General features: G+C 31.7%; 3 protein-coding genes across 7 annotated transcripts; 2 read left to right on the top strand and 1 right to left on the bottom strand.

Moving 5' to 3' along the window:
- Positions 1 to 4,634, top strand: LOC107416350 (cytochrome c1-2, heme protein, mitochondrial). Its single transcript, XM_048472373.2, has 8 exons — positions 1 to 146; positions 1,797 to 1,866; positions 2,106 to 2,311; positions 2,809 to 3,088; positions 3,168 to 3,239; positions 3,833 to 3,949; positions 4,059 to 4,124; positions 4,230 to 4,634. Exons 2-8 carry the CDS (start codon positions 1,810 to 1,812, stop codon positions 4,344 to 4,346), a joined length of 915 nt encoding a protein of 304 aa, XP_048328330.2. The 5' UTR covers positions 1 to 146; positions 1,797 to 1,809; the 3' UTR covers positions 4,347 to 4,634.
- A 2,178-nt stretch (positions 4,635 to 6,812) lies between these two features.
- On the bottom strand, positions 6,813 to 10,594 carry LOC107416348 (trifunctional UDP-glucose 4,6-dehydratase/UDP-4-keto-6-deoxy-D-glucose 3,5-epimerase/UDP-4-keto-L-rhamnose-reductase RHM1). Its single transcript, XM_048472214.2, has 3 exons — positions 10,364 to 10,594; positions 7,568 to 9,155; positions 6,813 to 7,472 (listed from the first exon to the last, which is right to left on the bottom strand). The coding sequence occupies exons 2-3, from the start codon at positions 9,140 to 9,142 to the stop codon at positions 7,011 to 7,013; spliced, it is 2,037 nt and encodes a 678-aa protein (XP_048328171.1). The 5' UTR covers positions 9,143 to 9,155; positions 10,364 to 10,594; the 3' UTR covers positions 6,813 to 7,010.
- Positions 10,595 to 16,521: 5,927 nt separating this feature from the next.
- Positions 16,522 to 19,869, top strand: LOC125421951 (uncharacterized). 5 transcript variants are annotated; one of them, XM_048472201.2, is made up of 3 exons: positions 16,522 to 16,725; positions 16,880 to 16,994; positions 18,395 to 19,869. In XM_048472201.2, the coding sequence occupies exon 3, from the start codon at positions 18,397 to 18,399 to the stop codon at positions 19,426 to 19,428; it is 1,032 nt and encodes a 343-aa protein (XP_048328158.2). In that variant the 5' UTR covers positions 16,522 to 16,725; positions 16,880 to 16,994; positions 18,395 to 18,396; the 3' UTR covers positions 19,429 to 19,869. The 5 variants fall into 5 exon arrangements, with proteins under 5 accessions (XP_048328158.2, XP_048328155.2, XP_048328156.2 ...); XM_048472198.2 differs by having other exon boundaries at positions 16,980 to 17,025; XM_048472199.2 differs by having other exon boundaries at positions 16,980 to 16,994.
- The last annotated feature ends 261 nt before the right edge of the window (positions 19,870 to 20,130 follow it).

The following is a 20,130-nucleotide window of genomic DNA, read 5'->3' on the forward strand; positions in this document are numbered from 1 at the left end:
AGTTTGGCCCGCTGCATCTGGATCCGACTCGACCGGATGTGGTACAAAACGATCTAGGGCTTCTTCAATTCGGATCTTGATAGTCCTGGTTTCTCTGTTTCGATTCTCTTCAAGCTTTCAACTTTTTTGTTCTTCGCGAAACGAAGGTATTTCTTCTTCATTTTCATTCATTTGCTTGTTTTCCTTCTCTCTCTCTCTCTTTTTCTTAATATATATTTTAAAAATTGTTCTTGGTGTCAAATCTCTAGATCGACCTCTAAATTTGCAATTCTATTCGTTCTTATGCATGTGTGTGTGTGTGTGTATATATATATATATTTTTTAAAATTTATGCGAAATTAATAGATTTTCTTTCCATGTATATATAATTTTTTGTTTGGATAAGTAAAATGTGTGCGAATTTTGCTGATTTCGAAGCTGAAAAAAAAAAAAATAACTAAAAGGAATCAAAATGGGTATTGTTGAAAGACAAATATATTCATGATTATAATATGTGGAAAAAAGAAATATATATATATATATATATATATATATATATATATATATATATATATATATATATATATATATATATTCGAGTTATAGGATGCTATAGTATATAAATAGAAGATGGGTTTGTAATAATTAACCGTGGGCTCCAAGAGAATCAGAATATAGTAACAAGATTGTTAGCTTGCAGTCTCTTAATTCAGCTGTACTATTATTTTTCATTGTATAGATTCAGGAAAATGAATTATAAATTTTAATCACGAAAGGTAGTTTTTTTAATTTAAAGAACCAAACATGGTAGTACCATCACATTCATTTTCAGTCATAGAAAATAGTTTGTCATCTTCTCCGAGAGAGCAAATGGATAATGAGGTTATATTGCCGGTCAGCTACATTCATTTGCTTTGTAAGATGAAGGAATGAGTAGCCATCAGTATCAGGAACCTGAAATTATCTAGCATATACTTGAGAATTACATCGGTTCTAATTCGCAAATAGTTTCTCAATACTATAGAATAAGGTGGATCACTGGAATAATATTACTTCAGAATTACATAGGTTCTAATTCGCATGTAGCTTCTTAATGTTATTAAGAGAGGCATTTCCATCTTTTATTTTGTTAAGTTTTTTTTTCCCAGTCTTCTACAAGGTTTGGGCCACTTTGATTTTGAGTCTGCATCACATTAACATAAAATTTTAATTGAACCTAGATCGAACAATTAAGCTTTTTTGTGATTCAGATGTTCAATCTGAATTGATTTTCTTTCGATTCAGCTCAACCTGTATGATTCAGGTCATGAATGAGATGATTCTCACAAGATTGGTCATTTAGCCATCAGTATCTGGAACCTGAAATGTTCTAGCATATACTTCAAAATTTCATAGGTTTTAATTCGTATATAGTTTCTCAATACTATTGAATAAGGCGGATCACTAGAATAATATTACTTCAGAATTAGATAGGTTCTAATTCACAAGTAGCTTCTTAATATTATTAATAGGGGCATTTCCATCTTTTATTTTCTTAATTTTTTTTTTCCCAGTCTTTTACAAGGTTTGGGCCGTTTTGATTTTGAGTCTGCATCACATTAACATAAAACTTTATTTGGACCTGAATTGAACTATTCAGCTTATTTGCAATTCAAATGTTCAATCTAAAAGCCGATGCTCTCCGTTTCTATTTCTCTCTTTCCTCCCCCTCTCTTTTTTGTACACGCATATACAATGTCTGTACTTTAGTTTTAGAAGTTACTTGTGTAGTAATGTTCAATCTGAAGTGAGCATTTTTTGGCTAAATTTATTTACAGGAATATCAACGCAATGGCTGGAGGAGCGATCCACCAGTTGTTAAGGAGGAAACTTCAATGTCAATCAACTGTAAGAATCTTCCCTTCTTTGCTTTCCTAATCCTGTTCCATAACTAATCCTAAACAGAATGATGTAAAATTATTTTTTCAGTTAAACTTAGTTTTTATGGTTTTTAACCCATCAAAGGACAAAAAAAATTGTTTAATAAATTATAAGTAGGTAGTGTGCATGCCAGTCTGTATGTTTTTGCTGCTTTTCCTTTGGTCTGTTTGGGTGTTGTAATGGTTGTTGTATTCAATAATTTTCAGGGCCCTACATTTCTGTCTTCCATTATCTCCAAGAGAGATGACGCGGGCACGAAGTCTCTAAGAGCTCTTGCACTCCTTGGAGTAGGGATTTCAGGGTTCTTAAGTTTTGCAACAGTAGCATCTGCAGATGAGGCTGAGCATGGATTAGAGTCTCCAATCTATCCATGGCCTCATAAGGGCATCCTGAGTTCATATGATCATGCTTCGTGAGTCCCTATGAACCTATGAGTTGTTAATGTTCGTCTGGTGTATAATTCTTTTTCTTGTCTAATTGCCTGTGAGCATGTAACAAGATTAACTCATTCAAAGTCTTATGAAGAACTATGGCCATTAATTTACAATGTCATTCCTCTTGATTTTACCTCACACATTCTTCATCTTTTTCTGTATTTTTTCTGACATATTTGACTTAAAAAGTCTTTAAGCATGTTGCTCATTCTTTCTATTGCACATATATGTTTACTGGATATGGTTGATGATATTGGCTTAACGAGGCAGTTGTAGTAGCATGCTTGTACAAGTGAAAATTTTTAAAATTGTTTTTGAGTCTTTGACCATATGGAAAATATCATTCATGCAGGATTCTGGAATGCCTTAATATATATATATATATATATATATTTTTTTTTTTTCTTTTAAACTAAACTGCAATTCCATGGTACTATTAGTTAGTTATGCTTTAAGGCCAATTATGCTTGGGCAGGATTCGGCGTGGTCATCAGGTTTACACACAAGTCTGTGCCTCCTGCCATTCCATGTCTTTAATATCATACCGTGATTTGGTGGGTGTGGCATACACAGAGGAGGAAACAAAGGCTATGGCAGCCGAGATTGAGGTGGTTGATGGACCTAATGATGAGGGGGAGATGTTCACTCGCCCTGGTAAACTCAGCGATCGATTTCCTCAGCCATATTCAAATGAGCAAGCAGCTAGGTTTGCTAATGGAGGGGCCTATCCCCCAGATCTAAGTCTTATTACCAAAGTAATTCCTTGCAGTGAATTAATTTCCTATATATTACTTTATAGTTTTACCAGAATTATCTTAAAGTTGTTTTTTCCAGGCTCGTCACAATGGTCAGAACTATGTATTTGCCCTTTTAACTGGTTATCGTGATCCTCCTGCCGGTGTTTTGGTAATTCCCATTCAATTTCTTTTGCATTATTTGGACTTATAATAGGATAAGTAAATAAGAGGGAGGGACGATGGGGGGAGTATGTTGAATAATAATGTTGGACTTTTTTCATTCTGGAAGGGGGCTGGGGGTTTAGTTTGCATTTACTTTTTTGAAGCCCCATCTCAATATGGGAATGCTTCTGCATGTCATTCCATGCATTATACTGATCCTTTGCAAATTTTTGCTATTAGCCTTTTAGCTTCTGGAGATTGAATTATCTGTTTGCTTTATGAATTTATTCATTGCCTTCTTCTTTTGAAGATGGTTTTCTTCCTATCTTTTGGATAGGCTTTTTGGTACTTGATACTTTCTTTCTTGATTTCATGTGTCGGATGATTGGGTTTATCAGAAAGGTGAAAAGTTCATTATTAAAAAGCAGTTAGCTTTATTTAAGAATATATTGTCTAGCTATACTGGCTAACTCAATAAATAAAAATAGAAGATCTAATTGCAAGTTTTTTAGTCTATGCTTTGGTAGACTGGGGAGTGGTACAGTAGGGTTAACATGCTGTAACTATTCTTAATTGAGAGCATATTGGATGATATTTCAGATCCGAGACGGTCTGCACTATAATCCTTATTTTCCTGGTGGAGCAATTGCCATGCCAAAGATGCTTAATGATGGTGCTGTTGAGTACGAAGATGGTACTGCTGCAACAGAGGCTCAGGTTGGTCCACCTCTTAATATACACATGATTTATATGTAATTTGCATGCAGTGATGCTGTATAATTTACTTTGAGATGTTTAGTGCTAAAACCCTTTAATATCGGTGCAGATGGGAAAAGACGTTGTATCGTTTTTGTCATGGGCTGCTGAACCAGAAATGGAAGAACGAAAACTAGTAAATTTGCCTTTGAATCCTCATCTCTCATTTTTCTTTACCCCTCTGATTGACAATTTTGTCAAGTGCTTTCAAATTCTAATGTTGGGTGTCCTAAATGCGCAGATGGGATTCAAATGGATATTTGTTCTCTCATTGGCACTACTTCAAGCTGCTTATTACCGGCGCTTGAGGTGGTCAGTTCTCAAGTCCCGCAAGCTGGTTCTGGATGTCGTCAACTAGCTGGCCTTTTTTATTTTAATCTTTATGGTTATGGTTGTGGGAGGACCTAAAATGCAAATAATTTTTTTAATCTGATGGTCAAGGTTTTCTTGCCAATGTCAAAAAATAGGCTTACATCAGAAATTGGTTATGGAGTAACCTAATGAGTGTTACTTTGGAGAGGTAGAAATAAAGATACTCCACACACATGATGCAATATTTTTTTTCCTCGGACATGTGAATTTTGTTTAAATTTTTCATTCTAGTGCCAAATCTTCCGGTTGGATTACCGCCTTCAATATTTATTTAGATTATTGTTGTTTCTGGTTTCATTATGGCTTTATACTGGGAGAGACTAGTTACTAAAAGGCAAATGTATCTTCTTCTTCTTCTTCTTCTTTTGTGTTTTTTCCTTGTATTATTATTTTCGAAAAATGCAATCGATTCTACTCGCGAAAGGTAAGACTAAAATGCCTCATATTTGGATGTTTATGGGGGACAGTAACTTCTATGTATGACCTTGAAAAAGAGCTCACCGTTTTTGGCTCTAGGCTAGCTTTAAATTTTCAGACTAATTGAACAAATTTGTTTTCGACCACTATTTGTTAAAAAGCAACAATTACGGTTTGGTCTCTGTCTGTTCATGTATGACACTGCCATGAGTTGACCAATTAGGAACCAGCTTACAGACCAGTCACCTAAGTAAAAAATTGTACTCTGCAATTGCAGAAAACCAAAAAGTAATTAAAAAGGTAAAGGTTCAATAATTTTTAAAATCTATTTTCTTTGCTTGAAAGCCAAAAATTTGTTTGTGTGTGTTATTTTTTTCCCGGTCATTTACAATAATGATAACTATGACAAGCCAATTCTATCCATATTATAAAATATATTGGTTATATTATGATTTTTTAATATATTAATAATATCGATAAATAAAATATTTTCAATAATTTTATATATCACACATTAGCGCACTTTTTATCATCTTTTTTATCTCTTTAATCGTGGGTATTTCTTCTAATGCGCTCTCTCTTCTCTCTTGTCGTCCCCTCCTCTCTTTCACCTCTATAACTCTCTCTCTCCCTTCTCTTTCATGTCCACTGCCCGTAGAATTATTTTTTTTTTTCTCTCTAGCAAATTGCTGAATTAAATATAAGAATTTTTTTTTTCTTTTGTTTCTTTTCAATATCCAAACAAAACTTAAAGATATCAAGCAAATTTATATATTGGAGTGTATATAGGTTTAATTTTAAATTATTAAAAAATAAAATAGATATAAATTATTAATGTAATTTGTAAAAATAAATGTGCATAGGTTGCAGTGTAGCTAATATACATCGTAGCTAATATACAATGTAATATAAATAATGTAATATGAATAAAATTATTTTTATAATAATTTTCCTTTTTCATCTCAGTTTTCCAAACAAAGGTATAAATAATTTACTTACTAATTCCAATTTAAAATAACTCAAAAACAAATCTTGAAAACAGTAGAAAGATGTTTTCTGTTGTTTTTGAGAACAATTCAGAATCAATCAAAAATACAAAAACAATAAAAAATAAAAAATACTAACTAGTGTATTTACTTGCTATATTTGAACAAAAATATGAGCAGATTCGAGATGATGGTTCAAATGTCTCTGGAAAAGCTCAAAACCAGGATTGCCCGAAATCCAATATGTTTGGGATCACCCATAACGGGTTATTATTAAGCTATCTAATCATCTGTCAGTCCACCATAAATACGAAAAGACAAACAAATGCAATACACAATACGAACAAAACATAATAAAAACGATACATATATACTTTCACATTATCACACAGAGACAGCTTTTTACCAAATTGTCTATCAGACCCCACTGGCTTGTCATCTGTGGCCAACTAATTTCATGCCTTAAATGGTCAAAAAACCAGTCATATGAGCTAAGCTTGATGTTTGTGGAACTTCTGCCAATGGCAAATCTACTCCCAAAACAATGCTACTTTAATAAAGTGATTTATCAACAAGAATGGAAGCCTTGTCTAGGAAACAATTTTCATTTTGCCATTGTTTGGCCATGTACTAAACACATGGTTTTTCTGTTTTTAAACGCAAAAAAGAACATGGTTTTTCTGTTTTTAAACGCAAAAAAGAACATGGTTTTTCTGTGTCTTCTTTGATTTATAAAACAAAATCAATCACTTAGTATGTACAAGACCAAAACAACTCTTTGTATTCGGAGACAGCAATACATCCAAACAGTTTGGTTACGACAGCTGAAAGGATATCCAAACTAGAATAAGAAGTTCTAAAACAACTGGACAAAAATTCATACAACACTCAACTATAAGGTAAATGGTATCCAAATTTTCCAATAAATAATATATATTTTTTTATAAATTGAAATCCAAAAATTACATTGCCTTAGATATTTCATAAATTTAAACATTCTGAAGCATTCAAAGCTCCTTATCACATTTATTACCCACCCCCCCCCCCCCCCCCCCCCCCACAAAAAAGAAAAAAAAAAGAACTATACCACCTTGTGGAATGATCCCCGCTAGCATAAGAAGTAACCGAACAGACTGATAAATAATGAATAAAAATGACAACAATAATATAGAAATTGAGACCCCCCTAACCCAGAAAATTTTCTTTAGCAGATAATGGTAATGAGGTCCCCTTCATGACATGCCCAATTAAATGGCCTTTCCAGCAAAGCTTTTCTTGTTGGGTTCAAAGACATACTTGATCAGTGATTCCTTAATTGATAACAACTCGGGGAATTCCTTCTTCAGCTTCGATGCATCCATTTCGTTGTTGCTTCGTGGGGCAACAATTACCTTGGCTTGTTCTTCCAATGTAAAATTAGTCCACTTGAAGCTGGGATCAATATAATTCTTATACATCTCCAGAATTTCGTTGTGACTCACAACACCAGGATTTGTGAAGTTCCAAATGCCCCTGCAATTCCTCTTGGCCATCTCAACTGAAATAGGTAGAAGCTCGTCCAAGATTGTCATGCTGTTTGGAATGTTAACCACCTTGTTATAGCGTGAGATTTTTGTGATAAAGTTGCGTGGGTTGCTTAGGTCAGATGATATTGGCATCCGAACTCTAAGGGTGCACACATTGTCATATTCCTTCAGAAGTTCTTCCACCTGGCACAAAGGAAAAAGAGATTTAAGATTATATATATTTTGAACCTTCTCAAAACATAAAGAGGGAAAGAAAAACATATCATTCGAGGAGTTACCATGGCTTTGGTTTTAGAGTAAAATGACCCAGTGAAATTAGGTGTATCCTCCTCCTTGTACCCAATTCCTGACCCCAATGGGTGAGCATCGTCATACTCAAAAATACAACCGGTGGCATAATTTATCACTAGGAGGCCATTCTCTCTGCAGACATCTGCCAGGGTTAAGGTACCAACAACATTGGTCCGAATTGTTTCAGGCTTATGAGTTTCACACCAATCCACATTTGGCCTGCCAGTCACACCAGCAGCATTGAAAACATGGGTTGGTTTGATAGTCCGAATATCTGCCAAGAGCTGTGAGCGTTCCTCCAATCGTCCTTTTCCGTACTCATAAGGAATCCCTTGCTTCTCACAAATTTTCCCAAGGAGGCCTCCAATCCACCCTGTTCTGCCATAAATCAGAAACTTTAAAGATGACTTCTGAGCAGGTGCATTGTTCCTTGGAGGTGGAACAACCATACGACTCTGACTAGAATTGCCTACTTCAGGTGAGGAAGTGGCATCATTACCTTCAGGCCCATCAAATTTCCTTTCGATTCCAGGCAACATAAGCATTCTTGGATGAGGAAGCAATGCTCCAGAAACATCCCCCCACCAATCAGGATTCCTGACATACCATTCCATTGTCTTCTTTAGACCCTCCTCCCAAGTAGTTCCTTCAGACCAACCCAAGTTTTTGAGCTTTTGATCATCCAAGAAATATCTCTGGTCATTAAATGGTCTATTCTCTACAAACTTAATTTGTGAATCCGGGTTCAATGAGAAGAGTTTGCAAATTTCCCTGGCCACATCAATCACCCTCCTTTCTTTCTTTGTCCCAATGTTGTAGACATGGCCTACCTCACCCTTGTGAAGAATGACTTCAAATGCCTCTGCAACATCTTCGCAATAGAGATAGCTCCTGACATTTGATCCATCACCATGAATTGGAAGATGTTTTCCTTTCATAGCCAACAGAATGAACTTTGGAATCAGCTTCTCAGGGAACTGATTGGGCCCATACACATTGTTCCCTCTGGTAGTTATCACAGGCAATCCATATGACCGCCCATATGCCATAACGAGCATTTCAGCCCCAGCTTTTGTAGCAGAATATGGGTTTGTGGGAAGGAGCTGCGAAGCCTCATGGTTTCCAACCACAGCATCTTCATCTGTCTCCCCATAGACTTCATCTGTGCTCACATGGATAAACCTTCTAATCTGGCCTGTGGTCTTGCAGGCTTCTAAAAGGACATGGGTGCCATATATATTGTTTTTGGTAAATTCAAAGCTGTTACCAAAGGAGTTGTCGACATGGGTCTGTGCTGCAAAATGCATTATAGTATCAATAGATTCAGTGAGAAGAATGAAGTTGACCAAGTCAGCACTACCGATGTCTCCCTTGATGAACTTGAAGTTGGGGGATGACCGGGAAGGAAGGAGGTTCTTCAAATTTGAACAGTAGTCAAGCTTGTCAAGGACAACAATCTTGTACTCAGGGTAGTTTCTTATTAGCCGGTTGCAAACATGGGATGCAATGAAGCCAGCAGCTCCAGTAATGAGGATGTTCTTCGGTTTGTATGTGGTAGCCATATCTAAACAGCTTCTGCATAATCCAACATAAAATTAAACTGAGAATCAGAAATCTACAATAATATGAAGCATGCACATAATGTAAGAGAAAGAGCAGAAACTGTTTCTTAACAAGATTAAAAGAATCCAATTATCAAGAAAAAGGAATTTGATAACTGATACAAACTTGTACTTGTATTATACAAAATAATCTTTTGACTGAAACTTTTATGTGCAATACAAGTGAAAATTTAGGTTATCATCTTCTTAAGCCTGTGCAGAGGTTAAAACAAATTAATCAAAGAAAAGAAAATAAGAACTGAGATAAAAAGTAAGTAACTTGCAACATAAGAAAAAAAGACAAATATCTCACCAAATAAAGCAGATAGCTATTACTTTTCAGTCAATGGAATCTTTACATAAAAAGTTTGGGATATCGAGTCCATTAACAGCAGTTAATGACAAAGATAACATATAAAAGGGGGGGGGAAAAAAAAAAAAAATCCTTGCCGCCTATATTTCTGACAAGTTATGGGAAAAAAGTTTCTATCAAAACAAACAGAGCTAATAATTTTATCAACTCCACTGACGGAAAAGGAGAGAAAATAAAATAACAAGTACAGGGCAGAGTGACCATATATTTTGAGAAGAAAATTTGTATCACGAGCATTTTCTTTTTCTGGTTTTTTATTTATTTATTTATTTATTTTTATTTTTTATTTTTTTAAACCAAGTAAACCCCAATGGGACACGTTCAATGTGACCCCTGTTTCTGAGAAGCACGAACTATCTTTCCCAACCCTTTTCCAGAGAACTAAACACAGCCACTTTCAAAATTCAATTTTCCCGAGACAAAAAACCAGAAAACCCAACAATGCAAATGCACAAACCCAATTGAAATAAAACAACCAACTAGCAGATCTACGTAAAACCAAACGAAAAGCAAAACTAGATCTCAAAACCCACCATGGGAAAGACAAAAAAGAAAAAAAAATACAATTTTTTTTCCAGAAAGTACCAATAAATTTGGCCACAAAGAGCATGACCCACATTCAGTGCAGTAACATGAACACAATTATACACACTTGAAAGTTAATTCTTTCGCAAATGAGTTAAAAGATCCGGGTGCTAATTATAGGGGTTAATCCTTGATTAGAGGCAATGATTAAGGGAAAAGATAAGAACAGAAAAAAGTTAACAACTTTTTAAGTAATATGTAAACCAAAAGAGATTAATACTTACAGAAAGTACTGGGTTCAAGTAGATGATATGGATCTTGAGCCCAGATTCCAGGGAGTAAACAAAAAAAAAAAAGAAAAAAAAGAAAAAAAAAAAGCTTTTTTTTTGTTTATCGTTTGGGTGTTGAAATTCAGACAAGGTGGTGAAGAAGAAGAAGAAGAAGAAGGGAAAAGAAATAGACCCAAGAGAAAAACAGTGAGAGAGGAGAGGGATATCTATGTGTGAGGTAGAATAGGCAGTTAAGAGTGGGGTATATAAATAAGCCTCTATCACTTTAATTTAAAAATATAGAAACATAAAAAATACCCAATTAATTTATTTGATTTGTTCAAAAAAAATAATAATTTATTTGATTGATTGGGGCATTTTCATTTCCAATAAGAAAAAGAAAAGAAAAGATTGGTAGGGCATTTCCACGTGCTTTTATTTAGAACTTTGCCAATGTCCCACTCGCATGTCACGTGAGTTCTTATTTAATTTTTATTTTTATATAATTTTTAAAATCTCTTCTTTTATATATGTATATATAGTCTTGTTGCATTTTTTTTAAAAAAATATAGATATGCCATTTTGTTGTATCAGATAGAAGCATTTCCAACAAACTTTTTAAAAGTCCTAATATTTTTATTTTAAAAAATTATATTTCCATTTTCATAATTTGGACTTTTTAAATTGAAAAATTAAAATAAAGAAATAATTTTGACTCTAGAAAAACAATCCCATTTTGAATATCAAACTTTTAATAAATTTATTTATTACATTTATGGGGAAATGCATAATAAAAAATTATTATAAAGAATGATTTGGACCTGGATAAAAGTTTCCATTTTTACTTTTAAAAATTTTTCGAGATGATTTTTTTTTTTGAAAAATATGCTCCTTATTTATTACTGACCTTATAGTAGAGATGGATTTTATATTGTTTTTATAATGTTAAAATTGAATTAATCACAATTTGTTTTTTTGGTTTTAAAGCTAAAAGGATAATTATTATCCTTATTACTTTTTCAAAAAAATGAATAATTTTTAAAAAAATATATACACTTTTTGCAAATAACTAATAATTCTCTTCATTTGATATAAATTTTTGTTATATTATATATATATATATATAATATTTAAATGTATACATAATTAACTAGGATAAAAGAGCAACATAATTAATAGCAAATCTAAACAAATATAATGAAAAAGATGATATTGTTAATGTTACACAAATTGATGGGTAACGTTAGCAATGTAAAAATATTTGATAAAAATCAATTTGAGGAACATAAGGAAATTTCTTACCCAAAAAAAGTTAAATATATGTGACCTTTATTGAGAAAAAATGAAAAAACTTGAATAATATAATATACGTGTCTATATTTTGTCTTCTTTTAGTTTATTAGTTTACTCAAATGTTATTTCACTAAACGATAAAAATTAAAATATTTTTAGATATTATTCACGAACAATATTTTTATATATATAAATAAAGTTTCCAAATGTAGAAATGAGCTTTTTTTTTTTTCCTTTTTTTTTTGTAAAGTTATACCCTTTCGTACAATCAAACGCAACAAAATTCTTGTTAAAAAAAAAAAAAAAATCCCACATAATGTTTTCACTGAAAAGGTAGTTAGAGCAATGGACGATCGAGGTTTTGCCACGTACAGAGGTAATTAATGCAATGGACCATCCAAATTCTTCCACGTTAAGATTGTTACAGACTGAATAACCTAAACCAAACCTGTTTTTTCTTTTTTCTTTTTATTTTATGAAGAAATAATTAATGGCAATAATCGCATTAAAAGAAAATAAATAAATAATTGCCGTACTAAATGTGAGTGGGTCCAAATATGTACGGGGGTAGTTGCGGAGAGTGGGGACCACGTTGTGGGAGCCATCCGATTAATGTTGCATCATAAATGATGAAGTCAACCTTCCGATGCTACCGACACATGGGTCTACGTTTTTCATCAAAAAAAAAAGACACATGGGTCTACGTTTTTAAATTCCATGAAATTATAAAAAAATGTTCCCAGAATTCTGTTTTTCAGATTCTAATGTTTATTTCATATAATTATTTTAATAATTTTGCAAGCAGTTAAATATGCATTAAATTTATTTATTAAATAATATATAATTAAATATTATTAATTGATATACTTATAAAATTTAAATAAATTATTAAAGTTAATTCAATTGGTGAATCTCATATTCGTCTCTTCCTTGCTTATATTCATAAATTATAAATTAATTAAATATTGATTCATTATTTACCGTATCATTGATTATTATGATTGGAAATTTCTTATTTATATTTCTAAATTGAAAAATATAATATATTATCATTTATAAATAATTAACAATAGAATCTATATTAGTAACAATTTAAATAATTATTATTAATAATTTTTTTTGAAGAATTTAGAATAAAAACTAATAAAATTAAATATATATATTTTTTAAATTTATCACATAAGATAATAATTATCATGACAAACAACAAGATTTTCAAATTTAAATTAGAAAAAAAAGAAAAATTTAGCCACTGCATATCCAAGTTCAAATCCACCCATTTCTAATACCAAAAGAATATTTGCCAAGTTGCTGTCTAATTTCTATTGTAATATGAGTATAAATAATATTATTAATAATATGAATTTTTTTTTTTCTTCTCTCACAACCTATATCTCTGTCTTTCTCCTTCTGCTCCATGTCAATCTATTTCACACCCAAACACATGAAGGTACATGCTCATTTCAATGTTATATCACAATTGAAAAAGTGAAATATATATATATATATATATTATTCCCAACAGGCAACATATCATAATCTCGATATATACTTGATATAATTGGTATATTCATACATTAGTTTTTTTTTTTAATTGTTTTTGTATATTAAAAATAGAGGGACTCGAATTCAGAATTTTATTTAAAAAGAAAAAAAGAAAGTGACTTTTTCATTATACTGTTTCATACTTGTTTAATTTACTCTTTGTTGTATTTTAATACTATGATAAGCCTAAGCACATGACATTGTATATTTATATCATTAAAAATTTGTTCATGTGCTGCATGCATTTATTTTAAATTGAAATATTGACATAATTTTTTTTTTTTTTTTTTTTTGGGGGGGCGAAGAAATCTACATTAACCACCCACAAACCAAAACAACAAAAAAAAAAAAAAAAGGAAAAAAGATGTCCCAAAAAGTAGGACTCGCTCAAGAACATAGGGCCAGTTCCCTCCCTAAGGATCTGGGATACAAGTTATGTAGGAAAAACATCAATGTCAAAAGGAAAACTATCTAAATTAGAAACAAAAACTAAAAAATTGGTATCTTTCTAGGTAGTGTCGCAGCCAGGTCAGCACATTTGTTGATAGGCCTTGGAATCCATAAAATAACCCAATCCTAGCTCTCCAAGTGATTTTTGATGGTTCATTCCAGGTTCCACGTAAGCCATCTGGAAGCCTCGGGTTCTTTTCCTAGCTGGATCACCACCTGTTTAGCATATCACTAAACTAGTCTACCTCTATATATCCATCCTTATTCCTCGACCAAACTTATATATAACCCAATCTGTTGCTTCAGGCTCTGCTATTTTATTAGTTGTCACTGGGTCGATTCTGTTTGCAAGAAGACGAAGAACCCTACCTTCCTCATTTCCTGCAACAATGGCAATAGCGAATTTACCATTATTATTGCAAGCTGCATCTATGTTAATAGAAATCCTACCCCTTAAAAGGAACATTTTCAGTCTTTCATGTAAATGGGTTGTCCAAATAATTAAGTTTCCAGAATGAGTCTTCAAATATCAGTGCTTTAGTTTATAATCTCATGGCAATTCTTAAAAAGAGAAAATTCCATTCCTGGATCCTGTCCAAAGTAATTTATCTTCTCCCCTATAAAGTTGGCTAACTCCACCTTAGATATAGATTCTGGGGAATCTGGATCAAAAAGCTCTCGTCCTCTCTAAGGTCTTTTGGTCTTTCAAAATCTGCAACTTTCTTCGCTAATAAGCTATTTGTCCTTTCCCTCTAAGAAGGCACATTGCCATTGATCGCCAGAACCCAAGGATCATCCCAAGGGTCTATAGACAATCCATTTCCTATCTTGTAACAAGGCTGTATTGATGTCCTTAAATCTTCGAAATCCTAAACCTCTGTTAGACTTGGGCTTGCAAATCTCATCCTAGATTTTCAAGGCTAAGAGAAGCGGTTTTTTTTTTTTTTTTTAAAATGTCAGATAATTTAATTGGTAAATTTTGATATTTGTATTTATTTATTTTTTTAAAACAAATTTGAAGCTTTACTCCAAAAAAAAAAAAAAAAAAAAAAAGGAGATATCTAAAGGACAGCAGAACATTACTAAAAAATAAAAGAATTGTTTGCAAAATAATATAAAATATAGATGAAAGTGGTACAATCAAAACTTACGTCTAAAAATACTTTTAAATACTTTTTGAAACACTATTTATATATTTTAGGGATAATTTTAGAAGCCTTATAGTTTGAAATTTTTGTTTTTCTTTGTTTTTTTGTTTTTCTGTTTTTTTCCTTTTTGTTTAAGACTTCCTTTGAATTTCATTTCTCTGCAATTTCTCTTTTTCGCACATATAAGATTGGGTCAAAATTCATGTGTGCAAAGACATAATAAATCTAAGTAATAAAATTATCATCTCATTCATAGATTAAAGCAAAATATTCAGAGTTCTTGATGATACATCCCTCTCCTCTTTAAAGTACAAAATATTGTAACCAATTCAATGAAAAATATCCATTGAATTGTTTGTCTGTTGAGTGACAATATCATCTCAAATTTTTAAATAATCAATAAATAAATATTGGTTTTTTTTTTTTTTTTTGTTTGAAAATACTAAACAAATAGTGTTCGAATGAACTTTTTTTCTCCTTGCAAAAAGTGTTTTCAAGTAACACCCTAATAAAGAAAGAGATTCTTAATTAATTTTGGATGTAAAATAGTAAAATTGAGAAATGTTTTTTTTCTATCACTCAAACTACTAAGTGGTTGACTAATGGAAGTAGATGGAATGAAATATAGTAATAATATAATAATAATAAAAAGATTGAGGGGATATGGTGAAAAAATTTAAAATAAAATTAGAGTGTGTTTCAATGTTTTTAAACGAAATCGCAAAGAGCGTGAGTATAGTTATCTTAAATCTTTAAATAACATTTATGTCATATTTTATTTTCTTAGCATACTATATTCATATATTTCTTGTTTTTTAATCTTTATATATGTCAAACCAAGATATACACTATTAAGGAAAAAAAAAAAAAACTAAGATATGAGTATGAATATATGATAAATAAATTTTTATTGTTTAAAAATTAATATTATTTTTTTAAGTTTAATTGATCAAATCTTACATAATAAAATAGATAAAAAAGAAATTAAGAAAAATATAATATTATATATAAAGACTTGAGATTATGGACAAAATTATACAAACTAATTTTTTTTTGGGGGAAAATTATTTAAAATAATTAAAACAATAATAAATTTTCATCTCTATTTTAAAAATTTTCAGTATAGTCCTCAGTTCACGTCACATATTTTATTATTGTTTCACTTTAGCCTTATTTAGTATTTAAATTATTAATCAACTCATAGATCTAACTATATATAATTTTTTTTAACAAATCTCATATATTTGATTTAAATGACACTTTTAATACTTTTACTTATTTATATATTTATATAATTCATTTATTATTCTATTTTTATATTTGTTTTCAAATTATAATTAATAATTTTTTTTAGACATGTTTCTTGAAAAAAAAAATTTTAAGACATAAATACAGTAAAAAATAACAGATAGTTAATAACTAAAAAAAATGATTGGACGTTGTAAGTATTTTTTTAATATATATTTGAATAAAAAGTGTGTGAAAAATTATCTTTTTGAATAAAATAAATTAGTTTATGATACTTTGAACAAAAATGAAACGTAAAGAGACTACCAGAAAATATTTCAAAATAAAAATAAAAAGCTCAAAATAAAGAAGAGTAAAAGTGAAATTTATCCCAATAATAATAACTATTAACTATTTAATATTAAAATTTACTATAAAAAAAAAAAAATATATATATATATATATATATATATATATATATATATATATATATTAAAAATTTGATAAGAATAAGATTGAATGCTGACTCTGTAACCGTTGATGGACAGCCCACTCGCGGCATTTCGCGTGTCTGTCAGTGTCGTCTTGTGCTACTGAAACAACCCAGAAACCAAACTCAACCAAAGCTCACTTCTCGAACTGGATCTGCGAATCTTGGAATCCGGGTTTTCCATTTCCACTCTTTTTCTTTCGCTCTGTTCGATTTCCTTTCAGGTACGGCTCTCTTTTTTTATTTTTTATTTTTATTTTTTCCTTCCCGTTTGGTTGCAGAGAAAACGCAGGAAATTTAAACTTTTTTATAAAACAAAAGTTTGCGTTATTTTATTTTATTTTATATTTTTCCTTTTTTATTTTATTTTCTACGCAGTACACTAGGGTAGTCTCAGTTTACTTTGATTTTTCTATTCTCTGGTTCAATCGGGACCTTCGTGATTTTCGGTTTCTTCCTTTGCATTGCATTTGCTCAGCGGCCAAACAGAAGGGTATCATTCAACACCTCGAATAACGAAATTGGTGCATCAATTTTTTTTTTTTTTTTTTTTTGGTTTTGTTTTGTTTTTTGGTTTTTTTTTTTTTTTTTTGGTTTCAATGTTTGTTTTCTTTTGCTTGCATTCTGAGTGTCGATAAAATTGACCACTAATCAGTTTCGAATCAATTTTCCGAGAAAATAAGCTAAACTAAATCCCATTTCAGAAATCGTTATACTTCTAAATTTTGGTTTAGAAAAGCTTGATTTTAGTGTTAGCTGCTCTGTTTAAGGTCGTTTATCTTAAAAAAAATTTGTTTGCTAGATATTTCCTGATTGCCACTATCAAATGTTGTACTGTGATTATCTTAGATTTGGGTGGAAAATGGAACAATTTTGGTATTTGGATCTTGACCATTACGTTTATTATTGCGTATAGTGGATGGGAAGGCTCTGTTTTTGGGTTATTCTGTTTACAACTTGTTGTAATGTGGTACTTTCCCCATTTGTAGTTGAATTTCATATTTATAGGTTCTGGTGTGTAATTTGAAAGTTAGGGTTTTTGGTATGAGAGACGTTACTTTCCTTTCGCTTTTTACAGTGAATTTAAGCCACTGGCTGAACCACTTTAGTTCTTCTTGTATGTTCCTTTCCATGCCCGTTTTTGGTTCCATATGTTACTGAATCTGTGTTATGTAGTTGTTCTTCATTGGGTTTGTCATTGAAAATTAGACTTTTTTTCTGGGAGCAGTGGTTATCTTGAAGTTGGGAATGCTTGGTAGACTTAATGGTGGCTTCTTTTATGCATTGTGGACTGTTTTTAGGTGAATTAAGTTTCTAAGATTAGCCCATAAGATGATCGGAAAGTAGTGTGGTAACAATTATTATCATCAAGACAACAATTTATGTAATTGATTTATAAAGAAAAGGAAGAGGGGAAAAAAAAAAAGAAAAAAAAAGGAAGACAGAAATTAAACTTAGACCTGGGCATTAGTGTTTGGGTCTCTTTTTAATTACAAGAGCACAAAGATATCATCTTTACCAAGATTACCAACACAAAAAAGCATTATACATGGTAGAATAGTTATAGCAATTGATAGACTGGTACGATCTGATTAAAATGGTGTCTTATTTTCAAAACTTACATTCTTAAAATTTATTTTGTTGAGAAGTAATAATTACTGTGAACAAGGGGAAAGTTATTGAGCAAATTTATGGGCAATCCTTGGAAAGAAATTTGATAAATGTATGTAATTCTCTTAGCCTTATGTTCGAAGCAATAGGTAAAGGTTTCAAAAGGTTTTCTCAATAATGGCTAGTTCATAAATGTACTCAGCTTCTGCATTTTACATCTTTCTCATCTTTTTTCACCAAATTAATTTGAAAAATTTATATATCTTGATTACAAACTTGCAGTAATGTGGAAGCGTGGAAACAAATCAAAGACTTGGAAGCGTCAGCTCCCAATTCTTATCACATCTTTTATTTTTGTTGTTTTCCTTCTAGTATTTCTATTTTCCAACAATACTCAAGAAACCAGTGTATCATTTGGACTTCCAAAGCAAAAATGGAATAGCTTTGAGCCATTTGTTCAAACTCATCCAACCGTAGAGTTCCGAAATGGTACAAACATAATATGGCAAATACCTGATTCTCCTAAAGCTGTTCTCTTCCTGGCTCATGGATGCAATGGCCAAGCTATTAATTTTTGGGACAAGTCTCCTCGCTGTCCTAATTGTGTTGGCTTGCCAGAAGAAAGACTAATTGTCCTTCATGCTCTTGCGCGGAAATTTGCTGTTCTTACCATATCAAGTGCAGGAAGGTGCTGGACATTTGGGGAGGAGATGAAAATTGTCAAAAATATTATAAGCTGGTGGGTTCAGAAAAACAAGCTTGAACATCTAAATCTTGTGGCTTTGGGGGCCTCTTCTGGTGGTTATTTTGTTTCTGTGCTTGCATCGGTATTGAAGTTCTCTAGTATTACGCTGATGATTGCAGAGGGGATGTTTGATCAAATGGATGTAAAGGAGAACTATCCACCCACCCTTTTTGTGCATATGCCAAAAGATGTTTACAGGCAGCGAAAGATAGATGAAAACATGGAAGTTTTAAGGAATAAAGGAGTTGATGTTGCAGAGATTGAATGCATGGAATTCCCCTTGTCACCAAATTTTTTGGCTGATAGAATCCCAGGCATTGAACAGTCTGTTTCGGCTAAGTTGTTTGAACTGTTCCAGCATAAGGGCTTCATCGATGAAAATGGATATATGAAGAATGATGGGCGAAAAACACGCTGGAAATCAGCTTTAAGAGAGAATAAAATTGTTTTGCCAGATGAACGTTTAGCTAATCACATTCAAGAGGAATTAAATCTTGCATATGCATACCATGAAATGACTAGCTTGCATTCAGATCAGATCTTTAAGTGGTTTGAATCTCATATGAGCTGACAGATCGAGTGTCACATTTTACCTTCTTCTGCCTCAAAACAGGTCTGTTAACTGGCAATAAATTGAATTGTACAGCTTATTACTTACTTTTACTTGAAGTATCCTTATTTTGGGCAGGAATATAGAACTTGTACTGTTCAATTGAGCCATTCAATCGATGAGAAATCAACCGGTTCACTTGAAATAAAGGCTATGCTTATTCTTTGTAGACCTTGAAGCCAAGAAGGCTGGCATAGCTGAACAGTTTGCGATGAAGGAATATACAGTGTTAGGTAAACTTAGTTTTCATTCAAGGAAAAAAGATTTTTGAGTTGTATATATTTTCCATTTTGACAATATGTAGAGTATTTTCTGTTTTCATTATAAGATATTTGAATGTTTGCTTTGGGTTTTAGACATGTTATTCAAATATACAAATCAATATAGTGTTTTACTTGATCTGATCCTAGGTATCTAGATTGAAGATTTTACCAATAAATTTAATTTACTGGGCTCTGATTTTGCGTTAAATTTATTATTCACAGTTTGATATTGCTACATAAAACTATCTGGTACTACTCCTACTAATATATAAGTTTGATATGCATAGTTGGACCTACTTCCTTTTGGTTTGAGTTTTTGGGATTAATGATATTTCTTATGATATTAGAGTATGGTTATCTCTAAGATCATGTGTCCACTACTTCCATTTACTATATGCTA

This window comes from Ziziphus jujuba, chromosome 4, assembly GCF_031755915.1.
Source record: "Ziziphus jujuba cultivar Dongzao chromosome 4, ASM3175591v1".
Lineage (NCBI taxonomy): Eukaryota > Viridiplantae > Streptophyta > Magnoliopsida > Rosales > Rhamnaceae > Ziziphus > Ziziphus jujuba.

What these genes read in the sequence shown, in the direction of transcription:
- LOC125421951 (XM_060816586.1), top strand. Translation starts at nt 18,397, where the DNA reads ATGTGGAAGCGTGGAAACAAATCAAAGACTTGGAAGCGTCAGCTCCCA.
- LOC107416350 (XM_048472373.2), top strand. Translation starts at nt 1,810, where the DNA reads ATGGCTGGAGGAGCGATCCACCAGTTGTTAAGGAGGAAACTTCAATGT. An exon ending in AGTTCATATGATCATGCTTC is followed by an intron (nt 2,312 to 2,808) that starts GTGAGTCCCTAT and finishes ATGCTTGGGCAG; the next exon opens with GATTCGGCGTGGTCATCAGG. An exon ending in ATCTAAGTCTTATTACCAAA is followed by an intron (nt 3,089 to 3,167) that starts GTAATTCCTTGC and finishes TGTTTTTTCCAG; the next exon opens with GCTCGTCACAATGGTCAGAA.
- LOC107416348 (XM_048472214.2), bottom strand. Translation starts at nt 9,142, where the DNA reads ATGGCTACCACATACAAACCGAAGAACATCCTCATTACTGGAGCTGCT. An exon ending in ACTCTAAAACCAAAGCCATG is followed by an intron (nt 7,473 to 7,567) that starts GTAACTCCTCGA and finishes CCTTTGTGCCAG; the next exon opens with GTGGAAGAACTTCTGAAGGA.